A 15,012-nucleotide genomic window follows, 5' to 3' on the forward strand; every position below is an offset into this window, starting at 1 on the left:
GGAGGACGTCTCCAACGTTCACTGACAGAGACAGAACAGGTACTGTCCTCTCAGCCCCAGGTAGCACATGATGGGCCATGGGCAGCATGACGGACCTAGAGCTGCCTCTGCCCTTCCCTGTGCACATGGCTTTTGTTTTTTGCAGGTGCTGACATTTCCTATTCCATGTATGCTGAACGTGCCTGCATAAAACTCGACAGATGCTCTGAGAGACAGGCAGCAGCAAAAAGGTCATGCCCACAATAGTCCACCAGCATCCTCTGAAGCTGCTGCTGCTCATGTTGTTCCAAGCCTGAGCTGATGTACCCTGCTTTTCAGTGGGACTTGGTAGCTCAGCTTAACTCTAGCCAGGTTCTGTCCACAGACTGCTCTGGAGCAAATGAGAACAAAAATCTTTTTACAAGTACTGTAAAGGCATCCCAATTTTAATGGGGTGCTGCAGACAATGATGAGCAATTTAAGCCCCCAGATTCTCTCCCCTCAGCACTGAAGGGCTTTGTAAATCAAAGGGAGCAACAATGGAAGAATCTGTTCACATTTTGTTATCTTAAATAGGAAAGAGAGGTCCTTAGGCACAGTGGCTGACCAGAGGAGCAATCTTAGGCTGGGCAAATCTCCAGTGGCTCCAAGCACCAAAACACAGCGCGTAGGGCTGGAAGAAGAGCAGATACCTCTGGTCCTTACCAGCAAATACCTAACTATGATGGGGCTTGGCCAGCTTCTTTCCCGAGTTAAACTCGGAAGCCCAAATCTACCCATTGACCTCCACGGCTCACAACTTCTGATGCAGCACAGCCATCTGGGCAGTGCCATTCCAGAGCCAGGTCAATAATTTGGAGAGTTCCCAACATTTTCCCATGGGAAGAAAGCTGGGCAGTTGCTGCTGCTGTATGCCTCTAGCAGGCAGCCTGCCAGCGCTCAGGGCTGTTGTCCAGTGCCAAATAGACTTTTAAAATGCATGGCCCTCAGTGACAAACCAAAATGAAAAGCTGCACACACGCATCTGAGCAATCCATGTTCCCACACAGTGACACTGAGCAAGCACTGGAGTGGTCTCTGCTGTTTCCCCTGTAACTCTGCTACTGAAGAAAAGGGCTTTTAAACGTTGGTGTTACTAGTGGTACCGCTTGCCACTAACAGGAGGGGGGGTCTCCGCCTGTGAGCTTTCCTCTGGCCACCACCAACTTCTTTGCTCCTGACATAGGCAACTGTCCTGAGAGATCACAATAGCTGTAAATACCTCTGAAAATAAATTAAAAAAAACCCCAACACTGAAGAGAACTTGTTGTCAGGCAAATAACGAGCATAAGAGAGTACTCTAGAAAGATGCTTTCACATTAGTCTGGTAGAGAAGTGTGTACAGCTGAAGCTTTCTGATGACTTCACTTCCATCACCGAGTACCACCAGTGAGGGAACAGTCCTGTCCTGGTGCCAGGCATACACCAAACTTCATAAGCACTGACCTCTGGAAATCAAGGGTGCAAGTTCCTATCCTGCGGAAGACTGGCAAACCCATTTCTTCAGTGTATGAGGTGGCAACAGGGTTCAAAAGTGACTCAGCACTATGTACCGGTGCCACATCTAGGTATTAGATATTCCATGTGGTAACAATACAGTTCTGGTAATCTCCTCAGAATACCTCTCTCCCAGGCATCTCTTCCACCTTGCTGGGCTGTCCTTTTAGGCAGTTGTTTCTCATTAGGCTGCTTGTCTCTCCCTACCCAGAACACTGGGTGAAGCAGTGCGCGTTGCTACTTGAGAAACAGAAATGCACACCACCAGCACACTCCTCCGGGAACCCACGCTTTTCATGTCACTCCCAAAGAGATGGGAAACCAGCTCTGGCCTCATAAGGCTCCATGGGCAAGTACTCACAAAGACAAGGCACAGCTACCCACCACAGCCCTTTACGTTTCCAAAGAGGAAAGCAAAGCCCCAACTCAGTGTGGCAGTTAGTTCTGCCAGACCACTTAAATCATCAGGACATCATGATCATCACTGTTAAAAACTCTTGGCAGGTCTAGCAGCATTAGCACAGCTATTTAGAGTTAAACACTTCAGGCTTGGGTCCACTGGTGGTACGAGCTAGCATGTACCTACACTGAATACTGAGCTCCCTAAAGCGAGTGCATTGCAGAGGCCATGCTTTCCATTCCCAGGGTGCGAGAGTTGGAGCCTGGGAAAGATGGGCTTCCCATGGCGTTCCTTTTAGTACATATTCTGGCTAGTACAGATGGGATTTGGATAAAGCACATATGCATCGCTCTCATCCTGTTCAGGTGTGGAAGTGTAAGGTTTTCCCCATGCTATAACAGTAAATAATCGGAGGAGAAGAAAGGAACAAATCCTGAATTGCCAACAAAACATCCAGTTCTCCAGGAGATTTGCCACAGAAGATAATAATCTGAGCACAGCCAGTGCTTTAAACTGTCTTAAATTGGCTTAGGCACTTTGACAGGCTTCCTTTAAAATCTATGACAGTAGACTTGAATGCGTCCACTACATCACCCAGATTTTGGCCGACAGGTCCCACAGCAGCAGCCATGAGAGACACTGTCCTCAGCTCAGAGAAGCTGAATTTCAGAAATGTTGCTTTCCTTAGTGATAACAGGGGCAGAGGGCATTGTCAGGCGGGGTCAACTCAGAGACCATTTTCATTTAAGCCTTCTGTGAAGCAGTGATTGTCAATGATGACGCATTCACCATCTGTGCAAACACTGATTTTCACCTGCAATGCTCTTCAGAGGCAGTGTTTGAATGACCTGACTTGAGAAACACATTTGCTTGACTGCCCCTTGTAATTTCCACAGCAGTTTGTTCTCTGGAGTCTCAGCTGTACAGCAGCTCGCTTTTAGCTGGGTTTTATTTCGATGTTGTAATAAGGGGAGGAAAATCCAGTGTGATATGGATACATTATATAGACTGAGCGAGAAATATCTTTATTTGCTGAAGATGTGTGTTATTTCAGGATATTTTCATTTAGTCTGATAAAAATGGCATTTCTATAGAAACAATTGATAGAACAAACAACAAAGCGGAAATCCCATGCTAACTGTCAAAAGCCAACATAATGTTTGGCAGATGAATTGCTAGAGATGAGTAAATACTCTGCTGTTTTGGGCTTTTAAAATACACAACCCTTCCCCCTCGCTTACATGGTTAAATCGATTCACATTGGGCATGGATGTGTGCTTTTTATTGGTGAGGAAGTAGAGGTTTGATTTAAAATATCCCTGCTTCACCTAGTCCCAGGATGCCTAGCAGCCTTTGCTCAGTGAGGTGTTACTGCCACGGAGTCCCAGGGTTCCACACCAAAAGTCGACCAGAACTGCAGAAAAAGCCACTCAAGGCTCTGTGGGTGGATCTTTGAAGATATTGTCCCCCCGCCTCATCCCCCCCATCTCTGCTCACCTATCATCTCCCACCAGCAAGAAAGCCGACATTGATTGGTCACAATCTAGTTTTGCTCTCATGCACACACATTTCTTTAAGAACACATGTAGTTTTTTACTACCACAAAGAGTCCCAATGCACGGCGTATGACACCGCTGTGTGCAAGTCCCTGCTCCGCTGGCTCAGGGCTCTCACTCTTCCAGATGGATTCTGGCAGATGTTGGTGTTCATGTGCAGTGCAACCACTCCTTTGAGGCATGATATATTACCGTTCCTTCTGAGTTCAACGGTTAGTCCCTTGCAGAGTTGAACCTTTAGCACAGGTGACAACTTACTACTGAATATTTTGTCCTAGCAGACCCAACTCTTTTCTACAAGGGATACAAGTAAGGACTTGTATCTTGGCTTAATGCCTTATTATCATCTGTTCTCCATTCCCAAGCAGACCTGTGTGCTGCCCACCACCCTGCTCTGCAGCTACTCTGTTCTCGACTTCAGTTTCTGTCTTCTGGAAACAAACCACTAGGATTATCTGTCTCCTTGGTCACCTGCTTCTTAGGCAACTCATCCTAATATTTACCATCTCTCCAACACAGATAATACTGTTGCATTTACAGATTTACCCTTTCTAATCCCATCAAGGCCACTGCCATATTCTCTTTGTCGTTCTGATCCCTTCCCTGTTATAATCCAGAAAGAAAGCATTTGGCTGCAGGCCCTCATGCTTCTCTCTGCTTTGGAAGACCAAGACCATCCTCCAGAAAGTCACGTGAAACTATTTGCTTGTGGTGAGCTCAAAGAGGGGGATGAGGGAGACTGTCAGGGCTTGTGAGAAGACTGACGACCTTTTAAAATCTCATAAAATGGCTCTCCTTAAGTGAGGAATGTTTGCGTTCGCCTCCAAAGGCTCTTAGAGATGCTCTGGTGGGAATTTCTTTGCCAGAATAGCTTAGGAGATCCATGCAAGTGTGTTGGTAGTTATAATTTGTAGGGTAAATATGAAGACGCACAAGCATGATTTATTGATAGAGCATAAGCTATATATAGTGCCCTTAACTGTATTATTAAAACTGAAGGTAAATAATTAATGGAATGAAGAAAAGATACATAAAACTCTGGCAGTTTTGATGGGAAGCATTCCTGTCTTGCAGTAATTAAAAATGAATACATTCTGAGTATATTTTTGTACCTTTCTGACAAAAAAGATTATTTGCCCACTTCACATGCATGCTAAGAGACATTGCGTGCGGCCGCAGAACCTGTGTAGCCAGCATAAGAGAAATCAGGGAAGAAAAATGCTTATGGCTGTCAGGCTTGAATGCCACACCATGCTCAGGATAGGATTACCGTCTGTGGGTATTGACCAGTTCTGCCTGGCTGACCCTCAGATTAGTTTCAGATTAGGTATAACTCAAATAACGCGTGTTAGTTTTGCAAAGTTCAGTGCTGAACATTCACATGAGAAGTATTACAGAAAGGTACAGGCTTACTTCAGTAGAAAGCAAGAGACAAAGTTAATGTTTTTTATGATTAGAATCAGAGGACTACTCAAGCAAAGCAAAATTCAGCTAGCAATTGGTTATGTCTCCATAGGCACCTCTCCTGGGTTTAGAGGAAAAGATGACAGGCAGACCACCCCGAAGAACCATAACTTAAACAGGCCCTTTCGTGACTCAGGCCATCTAGTTTACTGAATTGACTCAGTTAAATACACATAGGGTCAAATATCCTGTAACATTTTTAGGGTATCTTTTTTTACTGGATGAATAGTCATTCATTTACATAATTTCCATACTAACAAACAACATTAGTAAGGTCAAAGTGATCTTACAAGTAGTTATTAAATTCCCTGGAGTCAGAACAGCTCAACCTTGTAAGTGGTTGTCAGACAGTCTAAGTAGTCCCAACACCTAATCTAAATGTGTTCCAATTGCCAAGGCCTCCCTGCCTTATTGTCCAGGTAAGCGAACCCATATACCTTCATTGGGGTTCACAGAAAATTGTTCCTAAGTTCAGCACCAGCAAAGCCTTGAAGTGCGAGGGGTCTTCTACTTGCACCAGTGCACCTGCCAAACTGTTTTGTAAAATCAAGGGTGCTCTCTTATACGGTCTGAACAGTGCAAAAACCTAAAATCTTAGTTCTACCTTTTGTCTCAAGCAGTCACTGCTATTCTTGAACTAGGTTTGACTTTAATCTGATTCCAGTTCCTTTAGGGAGTGCAAAGCAGAGCTCCACCAGCTGATGAACTGCAGTCTGGCAGGGCAGTACCAGAGGAGCACTCCCAACACTCCTGAGGCTCCCTTCTGAGAATCTCCAAATGTAATTAAGAGCAGCTCTATTTATTCCTCCTGCTAGGGGCACCTATAAGCACCAGATGTAACAGTAGTAACTGCTCAAACACCTGTGCTAGAATCAGGTGGTAGAAAAATGTCCGGTCATAAGGTTAGAATTGAGATCACTCTCGGCTACTTAAGTCAGTTGCTCTAATGGGGCATCTTCAAGTGATTTTGGTGGCTCCTACTTCAAGAATTGCTCAATGACCTAAAACAGTGCAGTTGTCAACTTCACCATCTCAAGAACATGGCTGCTCCTCAGAAGGTGCACAGCTGAAGAAAATGTTTTCTGCCCAGCATTTTCACGGAGAATTTCAATTTTGTAGGAGTTCATCACAACCCTAGTTCCCTGACACTGTGGTTAAGACTGGCTGGCTGTTGACAGGAAGGAGGTTTATCTTCATTTCTACAGATTTAAGTGCTTTCAATGCTCATAACAGATAAAACTTTTTTCTGGCTGTAATTTTGCTGTAGCTTTCTGAAGGGATAAAAACCCCAGTGAGATCCAGTACCTAGAAAGTGCTGCTTTTCTTACAGCATTAGGACACTTGTGGTGAGTCCTTCCCAAACTGTGGGCCCACCTGGTCCAGTCCAAGCCCCGGTGAGAATCTGTGCCTGTTCTCATGCTCACAGAATTCATGTCCCAGGTAAAAAGGCTGAAAGGCAACCAAACACTAAAACTAATGACCAGTATTAAAATCAATGCTTCTGCAAGTTCTGACAGCTTTCTGGTAGTTTTTAATAAAGCTTGGCATATATAATAAATTAATAATCTGACATGAATAATAAATTGCAGCCATGTTTATACAGCTTTATGTATTTGCTCTCCTGAAATACCTCCGGTCTCAGGCGCATCAATGCCCTCTCATAACGAAAAGGCACAGATCCTGCATTTACATACACGCACTTCTATACGTGCAGACACACGCTATTGGGTCCAGGTACCCTCTATTTAGTTCCGACGAAAACGCCTGAAGGAACCCGCACTGGGGACTGCACAAGCCAAGAGCCAACTTGGAGAGGTAGTTCAGCGGCGGGACGTCCTCTCACGAGCACCAAGCCGCCAGTAGCAGCCTCCCCACACCTTCTCCCGGGCCAGCAAGGGAGCCAGCAACGGGACCTGCCTTAGAGGGACCGTGCCTGCCAGAAAAACCCCGGCGAAGCTCCGGCGAAAGCCCTGAGGGGAGGGAAAATGGCGCCGCCCCGCCCCCGCCGGCGGAGAGGTGGTGGCAAGGGCTGGGCGGAAGTGACGCCTTGCCGGGCGGAAGTAACTGCCGCGGGGCAGAGCGGAAGTGCTGGCGGTGAGCGGCGGGGACCGAGCGCCGGTGAGTTCGCGGCTGGAGCTGCGGCGGTGGCGGCGGGGCCTAGGCCGGGCCTCGTCTCGCCTCGCCTCGCTCGGGGCAGCCAGCGGGGCCCCACGGCTTCACCTTTACTGTAGCGTGAAGAGGAGTGCGGCTTACCGGCGCCGTGCGGCCTCCGTGGCAGCGGCCGTGCCGCCCCCCTCCCTCCACCCCCTGCCCCGGTGCGCTGCGGGGCCCAGTTTCGCTGGGTCCTTACCCCGAGCAGTTCCCCGTCAGGTAGAGGCCTCTCCAGGCCTCCCGCCGGGCCTAGCCTACGTCTGCGTGTTTAAGACTTCGGTTCAGACTGGTTTAGGGAAAGCCCGTGAGGGCTGTGATGGGGCGGCGGGAGCGTCGGGACGCATCAGCTCTTTAGTTTGTTAATAGCAGCTCGTTGCTTTTATTTCGTGCCGTGTTGGTGCCTCTTTGTTGGGGAGACTCTTCAGGCAAGCTGGGGACAGCAGCTTCTCTGGAGGCAAAACGGTGTATGCGCGCACACGGTATGTGTCTGACAGGCAACATAACAGTGACAGAGTTTTACATGACCAGCGTGAGACGTGGAGCCTCGTTGAGGAGACGTTCTTAAAGCTTTTGACTGGGCTTTTCCTTCTGGGAGGAGGGTCTTTACAGGTATCGGCCTTTTCTGTAGCAGGTAAAAGTTGCTGCCTGTCTTGTCAAGCCTAGATGTTTTAGACCATTGGTCATTACAGTACTGCGTGCAGAAAGCGTTTTTGTGACAGAGCTGAGCACCGTTTTGCAAAGTAGCCAAGAGTCCTGAGTGAGGATTTCATTGACTGCTTACCTAGAGTGGAGGAATTGTACCTTTCCATTGACTGCTGAGCTGCCTTGAAGAAGCTGAGATGTGACTTTTTGCTTCTCCTTTTAATTCCTTGCCTCAACCAACAAGGTTTGAAGAAATATGTTGATTTGAGGCACTGATTGTGACAGCAGGACCTTGTATTCTTCTTTGACCCAAATCTGATAACTTTAGCAAAAGAATGCAAAGTCCTAGACTTGAGGATGGGGAAAAAAAATGATAGGGTTCAGAAATCAGTAGGAGTCAGAGATGATTCTTTGCTTGTAGGTGTACTTGCTACCTTGTCTCTTTTAACTGTGTCTAGTTCTTGGCTGTTGTTGTGATGTGTCTCCTTTGGGCTGTAGGGCTCTGCTTCTGTGGAAGAAAAATGCATTCTAAATGCAGATAAGCTAGAATAAAATAAAAATCATAACAGTATTGGATTATATCAAGTAAGTACAGCTTTTTGTAGCCTGATGGCACCTGTAAAAACCTTGGACAGGTGTGGAGTGATACTTTGCTCAAACAAATGCTGTGCCTGATTCTTATGTTGTTTTAGCTCTGCTGAGAATAGTGGCAGAGGTTGGTAGTATATGCCTCAGAAGCTTAAACGCTGCTTCTGGCAAATGTTGGAAGAGTATTATAGGTCTCAGTTTCTCTGTGAAGTAAATGCCATTCTCCGTGATATGCTGGTGTTGTGTTAATTGGTGATTGGGGTCCCTTACTGCCCTAACTGGCATTCCTTCTCAGGCTTACACTTGGGCTGAAGTTGGTTAATCCAAAAGTGTATCTTGGCACTTGAAGCAGTCTGTGGCTTTATTGCCTTCTGTGATTTTGTGTCTTCTTTTAGTCTGACTTAGACCACTGGTCCGAGCTGCATTTGTAAAACTTCCTGCAGCACTGATGGGCTTTTCAAACAGTATCCATGGAAAGCCCAGAGCATGACAGAAAACTATGTATTGAGACTTTTAGTGCAGACAGGGGATACAACAGCAAACAGTAGTGTATTCACTTAATAATCACTATGTTCTGGTGTGTACAGGTGCTTGTGGTCCTTTGACAGCATTTCTGATCCCTTACATGTGTTCCTAGGGCAATACCTTCAGCAGGTTGCATGTGTCTGCTAGATGGTGGTCCCTCTAGGCAAACAGTTTGTGTGTGGTTAGCTTTCAAGTAGCCAGCTGCAAGATTGGAGATAACCAGACCATAGGATGCTGGGGTTAGTGCTGATCATCAGTAGTGTGTTATTTTTCTTGTGTGTTTTCTCTGAGCTCCGGTGGGTAAGAATTACTCCTTATGATGGCCAGGTGAGTGGTGCTAATGTGCTTAGATGGATTGCAGGGGGCATGGAAAAAGGTACCATTAGAAAGCAAACTATTTTCACTACGTTCTGTCTGTCCGCAAGGCCCATAGGTATTTAAGCAGTTTCTAGCTTGTTGGACTGCAGATGGACCAAGTCAGAGGCCTTGGCTGTATTAAATTTCTAGACCCAATTGGAACATGGAAAGAACACATTTAAGGCTTTTAACTATTTTTGCACCAAACTAATGCCCACCTCTGTGTTACCATCTTGTAACTCTGTACATTTGGGTGGCCTCTAGGTCCACATGGAGGAAGGAGTGACTTTGAGGAAATGGTTCCTGGAACAAAATCTAACCTCTTTAGACAATGATTGCATAGTTGGCTTTTGCCTGACAGTTCCCCAGGCAAATTAAGGCAGTTTCAAGGCCTCCTATATTTTTTGATTAACTTTTTTAATATGCAGAGACTTGGACAAGCTTATGTATGTCCCTGTGTGGAAGAGGCTTATTACAGAAAGATAAGCAGCACGCTTTGCTTATAACTGGATGTTTTGTGTCTGTTAATCCTAGCATCATCCTCATTTGGGCTTTGAAGCCTATGATGATAGGGCATGAAACACTTGGCTTCTGATGCATGTGGTGCTACTCATGCATATCAAAGAGGGACCTATCAACTGAAGTATGACTATTGGAGCTGCTGTTGTGGCAGAAAGCTCCATAAATAAACAGCAAGTAGGTGTGTGCTTATGCTAGGAGTGCACAAAAAAAGGAGCTGTCTGCAGAAGTTGCAACTTTTGCTGTGCAGTTGCAAGGGAACTGGGCTGAAAGGCAGTGTTTCTGCATTCTCAGCATCAGTCAGAACCACAATGACATCCCAGGTGTTTTTGTGTTAAGTCCTTCTCCGACAGTAGCAAGGCACTGTAGCAGGGTGCTCCCTTCCCTTCCTGCCCTGAAGTAGCCTTTGCTAGTGGCTGTGTTCCACAGATGTCTTTGACAGCGTTGGTAGAGAAGTCAGGCATTTTTTCCTGTGTGCTGGGGGAGGGTTTTATTGTTCAGAGGGTACAGGGAAGTTCCTCTTGCTGCTGCTTGTGCCATATGCAGGCTTGGTGTAAATGGAAGTTGTTGTTCTGGGACTCTTGAGCTGACAGCTTTCATTAAGGTCAGTGTTTTGAGATGTCTGAAATCGAGCAACTAACTCGTGATGTTGGCATTGGATGAAGAGGTCTGGTTCCTCAGTCATGAAGTGCTGAAGTGAAAGGAGTCCCTGGAAGCCTTGAAAACTCTGAAAATCCACTTTGTTTTGGTACACAAAACTCTTAAGTCTGAATGCTTTTAATCCAGCTTTTGCACAAAATGAGGGGCAGGAAAAAGAATTCCAGAAAGTTGTGCATGGTTGGTGGTTTTACACTAAGGCCTTGAGTTTAAAAAAAACCCCAACATCCAATCATAAAACTCCTTGGACCTCTTTATGCTCTTGGAACCAGCAGCATCACATGGAACCAACCTTGGTCAAGAATGAGATCCTGGAAAACAGTATAAATATTCCAAGTGTAGGTCATAAATACTGCATGAAGTAATTCTTGTATCTGTTAGCATCCTTCCCACAAAGTATCTCCCCACATATTTTACAATAAAGTATGATAATCATAAACCAGGCTGTGGCTTCAGGGCAGTGGCTGTGCCTGCGCAATGATTGAACTTTATTTTGGTCAGATTAAGACAGAGATTCACTTCTAATCTTTGCATTTTCTCATGTCTACAGCCTATCCCTATGGCAGATAACTGTAGTTTTAAAAATCCATATCTACGTTCCTTTCCAACTTCGCAATAAATCATCATTGAGTCCTGATGGGCTTTCAGAAGTGGAAGAGATCAAATATGTACAAAATATTTCAACATACTAAGCATGGGAGGGTGTCAAGTCTGTAGCATTAGTGCTGATCAGTGATTCAATTAGCGTGACATGTATTTGCAAACACTCTATTTGCTACCTGTGAGAAATGGATTGATGGTCCCAGGCTCTGGGAGTAAGAGATGGGGAGTAATACAAATATTTTCATGCCCAGTAGATGAGAGGTAGAATAGTTGCCTTCCTAGTAAGTTCTCATATGCACAGAGGTAAAAGTCTTAATAAATACCACCCTTGGCTTTCAACCCAAAACTGGCCTGGGCAGTGAATGAAAATGCTTGGAAATAGCATGACTTCTGCCAATAAGAGGGCAGTGAAAGAGTGAGAGAGAACTAAAGCAGGAGGACTAGATAAGGAAGAAAACCTTTTTTTTTCTTGGGAGATTTGAGTGAGAAGGAGAGCAAACAGAGTCAGTGAGAGTGAGCGGATTGTCCAAATCTACATGAACAGGCTTTTGCATCCTGACAGGGATGCTAATGCTAGGATCCTGAGAAGACCATATGCTGGAGGGGGGAGGTTTGCATGATATTGTGCCTCTGATGTTCCTGGTTGGTGTTGATAATGGAGTAAGTCAAATCTGTTGTCTTGGGCCAGGTGCTTCTATGGCTTTGCAAACCCAAGGCCATGTTGTTGGCATTCTGGCAGTGATACACTTGTTGGCTGACTTTTTGCTGGATGGATGCCATTCTGCTCCCAGCTGGCTGGCAGACCAGGTGTTGGCTTGCCTAGAAGCGTGTTGTTTGGCAATGAAGAAAAAGGTAAACAGTTTGTCTGGGACTCTGGTACAACTAGTTGTGTCCTGGGGTGGCTGCAGTATGTACAGGAACAGCAGAGTGGAACAAAAATGAATAGTTTTCCCTTGCTGTTCCCCTTCTATCCCCAGGAAATCCAGTTCTGTAACCAGTTTTCCATATCTTCAGTAGGTTCCATGTGAACAGCACGCAGGGCCAGGCTGCAAGAGCAAGAAGGCAGGATGTTGTCGAGACCGAAGCCTGGAGAGTCTGAGGCAGACCTGCTGCACTTCCAAAACCAGTTCTTGGCAGCCAGAGCTTCACCTGCAGTAAAGATTGTGAAGAAAGCAGACAAGAGGAAGGGGGAGAAAGGGAGCACAGATGCCGAGAGACCCCAGCTACAAGACAGCAAGGATGTAGTCATGTTGGATGGTAATTTCCCTTGTGGACTTCTTTGAATTACTGCAATTCTTTGTCCCTTTCAGTGTTCCTCAGTGCTTGCCTTTTCATCTCCCTCTCAACCCAGTGTTGCTTTTGCCCTGCATGTGTGTCCTCCTTGCAGTATTGTTTGTTCTTAGCCTTGTTGGAGAATGCACTCGTCCAGTTTTACCAGCATCCAGTAGAACTACCTTTCCAACACGTGGCCTTTGTCTACATTTATCAGCTGTCTGTGGTGTCTTGCCAGCCTCAATGCAAGAGGCGTTCTCTGTGATTCGTACCCATTGGACAGTCACTGCTTATTTTGCCATCTATCCAGACCCTGTTCTCAGAGTCTTTGAGATTTAGCTCTGCTAACAGCTCCAGCTTTCAGCCAGCAGATCAGGCTTGATAGGCCGCCTTCCTGCGGTTTTGTTTTCCTCCATCAGTAGTAACTGTAACACTTATGCTATGTGCTTAATAGTCTCAGAAGCTCAAGGTCCTTTCTTAAAAGCAACAACTTAAATCTTGTAGTGCTTGGTTCCAGGTAAGGAAATAAGATCCTGGTTTATAGATAGTGAAAAGGAGGCCTTGACTTGCTCATGATCATACAAATCACTCACTGTTAGAGCTGGCAGCGGAAATGTGCTTTTCTGTGCCTGAACACAACCTGCAAGGACCCTATTTGTTTCTGTACAGCCTTGCTTCTACCCTTAATACTTGCAGTCAGGCCTCAGTACCCTTTCCTGCTTATTAAGCTCTTTGAAAAGACCTTGGTGCCAATACATAAATAATAGAATTCTTGAGCATGTTTCTCTCCACTACCCAGTGCCAGTCAGAGACAGAGGACTCTTAATTGTCTTACTGCTTCCTCATCATCTTTGTTTCTCATCAGAGCAATAATAGGTGCTATTAGGCAGCCTTGGTCTGGTACCTATTGCACAGTAGTTATATATGAGTAACTTGACTGCTTTTTTTTTTTTCTTATTATTTCCCCTCCCTAGATTTTCCTGATACTCTCCCAGCTCTAACTCCAGCTCCTCCAAAAAAGTCCAAGATCAAAAGTGCCTGTGTCCGCTTTGAGGATGAAGATCCAGAGGAAAGACTGGAGAGTCACGATCAACACATTACAGCAGTCTTCAGCAAAATTATTGTATGTCTGGTTTTTATGTGATGGTCTAGTGTTGTTAGTTCGTTTTTTTGAATGCTGTGAACTAAGCAGTGGACAGGGATGAAAGGTTCTGTTTGCTGCTTTTTATTTCTACGGTGTAATGAAGCAGTTATAGCACTGCAGACCAGTGTCCTGGAGCACCTTGAAAGAAAAAGCTCTTTGGGTATATTTTTGCTGTCAGTTAAATATGGGTTTGAATCTGCTCTTGAGTCCAGACTGCCTACAGGTCACACTGCCTGCATGCAGGCATGTGCTCTACTGTGGATTTGGGTGAGTTTCTGGACTCTCTCTAAGGGGGATGTTCTCGTTGCTCTGCACTGGCCCAGGTTTTCCTTTATCTGATTCTTTGAGTGGTGTGTGGAGTTTGGTAGCCCAGCCTTTTGGAAAATAGCCTCACTTTGGCTCTAAATAAGAACAAGGTGTTCTGAGCCTGACAGTGGTGTAGCAGAAAGCTTGCGAGCTGCAGAGCTGAGAGATTTTGAGTCCACTTTTAGCCAAATGATATAAACATGCCTGGCTGTTGCGATGGTTTCTACAGTGTTTGAACTTTTTGCTGCAGGAACGAGACACGAGTGCAGTAGCAGTGACCATGCCAGTGCCCACGGGAGACCCATTTCCAAGGACATTTCACCGCTCTGAGATAAAAAGTGAGGTAAGATTGGGAGCAGCTGTTTTATGCTACCTTCATTAACAATTAAAACTTCCCCACATCAAAGCCTAATGCTTGGTAGGTGGTAGGGCTCAAAATGAGTGACTTGGCATGCTGGAGATTATGAACTAGCTCAACATATCTCTGGCATTGCCATGCTGGTGTAGGAGAGAGCTCTTCCACCAAGCTGCCATCAAATAGGCACTCCATACCCTACAGTTAAATACTGGAATCCTTTCTGTTTAGGAAAAAGGCAATCCCCTTCAGCGAACTTCAGTGAGGTGGATCTGTTCTGCACTGCTGTAGTAGAATCGATCCTGTCCTGCCTGTTTTTCTCTGAGGAACAATCTCTGTTAATTTGTTCAGCAGTAAGTCCGTACTTATTGAAGTTGCACCTGATGTCTCCTGGCATGACATTTGAGTATGGTTTCACAGATTATCTTCTGCAGCTTTTAGGATTTTAATGTAATTGTTTTTTCTGAGGCTGTAAAACTGGAAGCCATGGCTGCTATCAGCAGTCGTTGCTGTAGTAGCAAGAGCTGCTAGCTGAGTGGGAGTCAGATGCTGGGAATTGGTATGTGATTGATAGCTGTGATTGCTTTGAAGAGGTAGCTTATTTTGATGGACAGCTTTTTTGAAAGGAAAGACTAATACTTTTTAAACTACCGGTTCTCTTTACCTGTTGCAGGAGTGCACAAAGCAGCTACCAAGTGTTCAGACTGCCTTTTAAACTGCTTCTCTGGACTGGGGACATGCAAGAGGTTTTTTGCTTAGTCTGCTTTGGATTTCCTGTGCATCCTGTGCATGGCTGTTCAGAGCCATGCCCTTCCATCGCCTAGGCAGGCAGCACAGTAATTTAGTCAGGATTATTTTAGCACCACTTGCCCACTTCTTACTGTGTAAATCTCTTCACCCTGCTGCTTTCTAATCACCTTATAAGAAGCCTGTTCCAAGCATGTGGTGAGCACAGTGC

The 15,012-nt window shown here is 45.6% G+C and overlaps 1 protein-coding gene across 1 annotated transcript in view; it reads left to right on the forward strand.

Moving 5' to 3' along the window:
- The first annotated feature begins 6,986 nt into the window (after positions 1-6,986).
- The window catches only part of RPAP1 (RNA polymerase II associated protein 1), a 42,949-nt gene continuing 34,923 nt past the window's right edge, over positions 6,987-15,012 (forward strand). Inside the window, 4 exon segments of the mRNA XM_049825235.1 lie at positions 6,987-7,053; positions 11,992-12,234; positions 13,224-13,372; positions 13,950-14,042. Of these exon segments, the coding sequence (XP_049681192.1) occupies positions 12,045-12,234; positions 13,224-13,372; positions 13,950-14,042 (432 nt within the window). The 5' untranslated portion in view covers positions 6,987-7,053; positions 11,992-12,044.

Source organism: Accipiter gentilis, chromosome 22, assembly GCF_929443795.1.
Source record: "Accipiter gentilis chromosome 22, bAccGen1.1, whole genome shotgun sequence".
NCBI lineage: Eukaryota > Metazoa > Chordata > Aves > Accipitriformes > Accipitridae > Astur > Astur gentilis.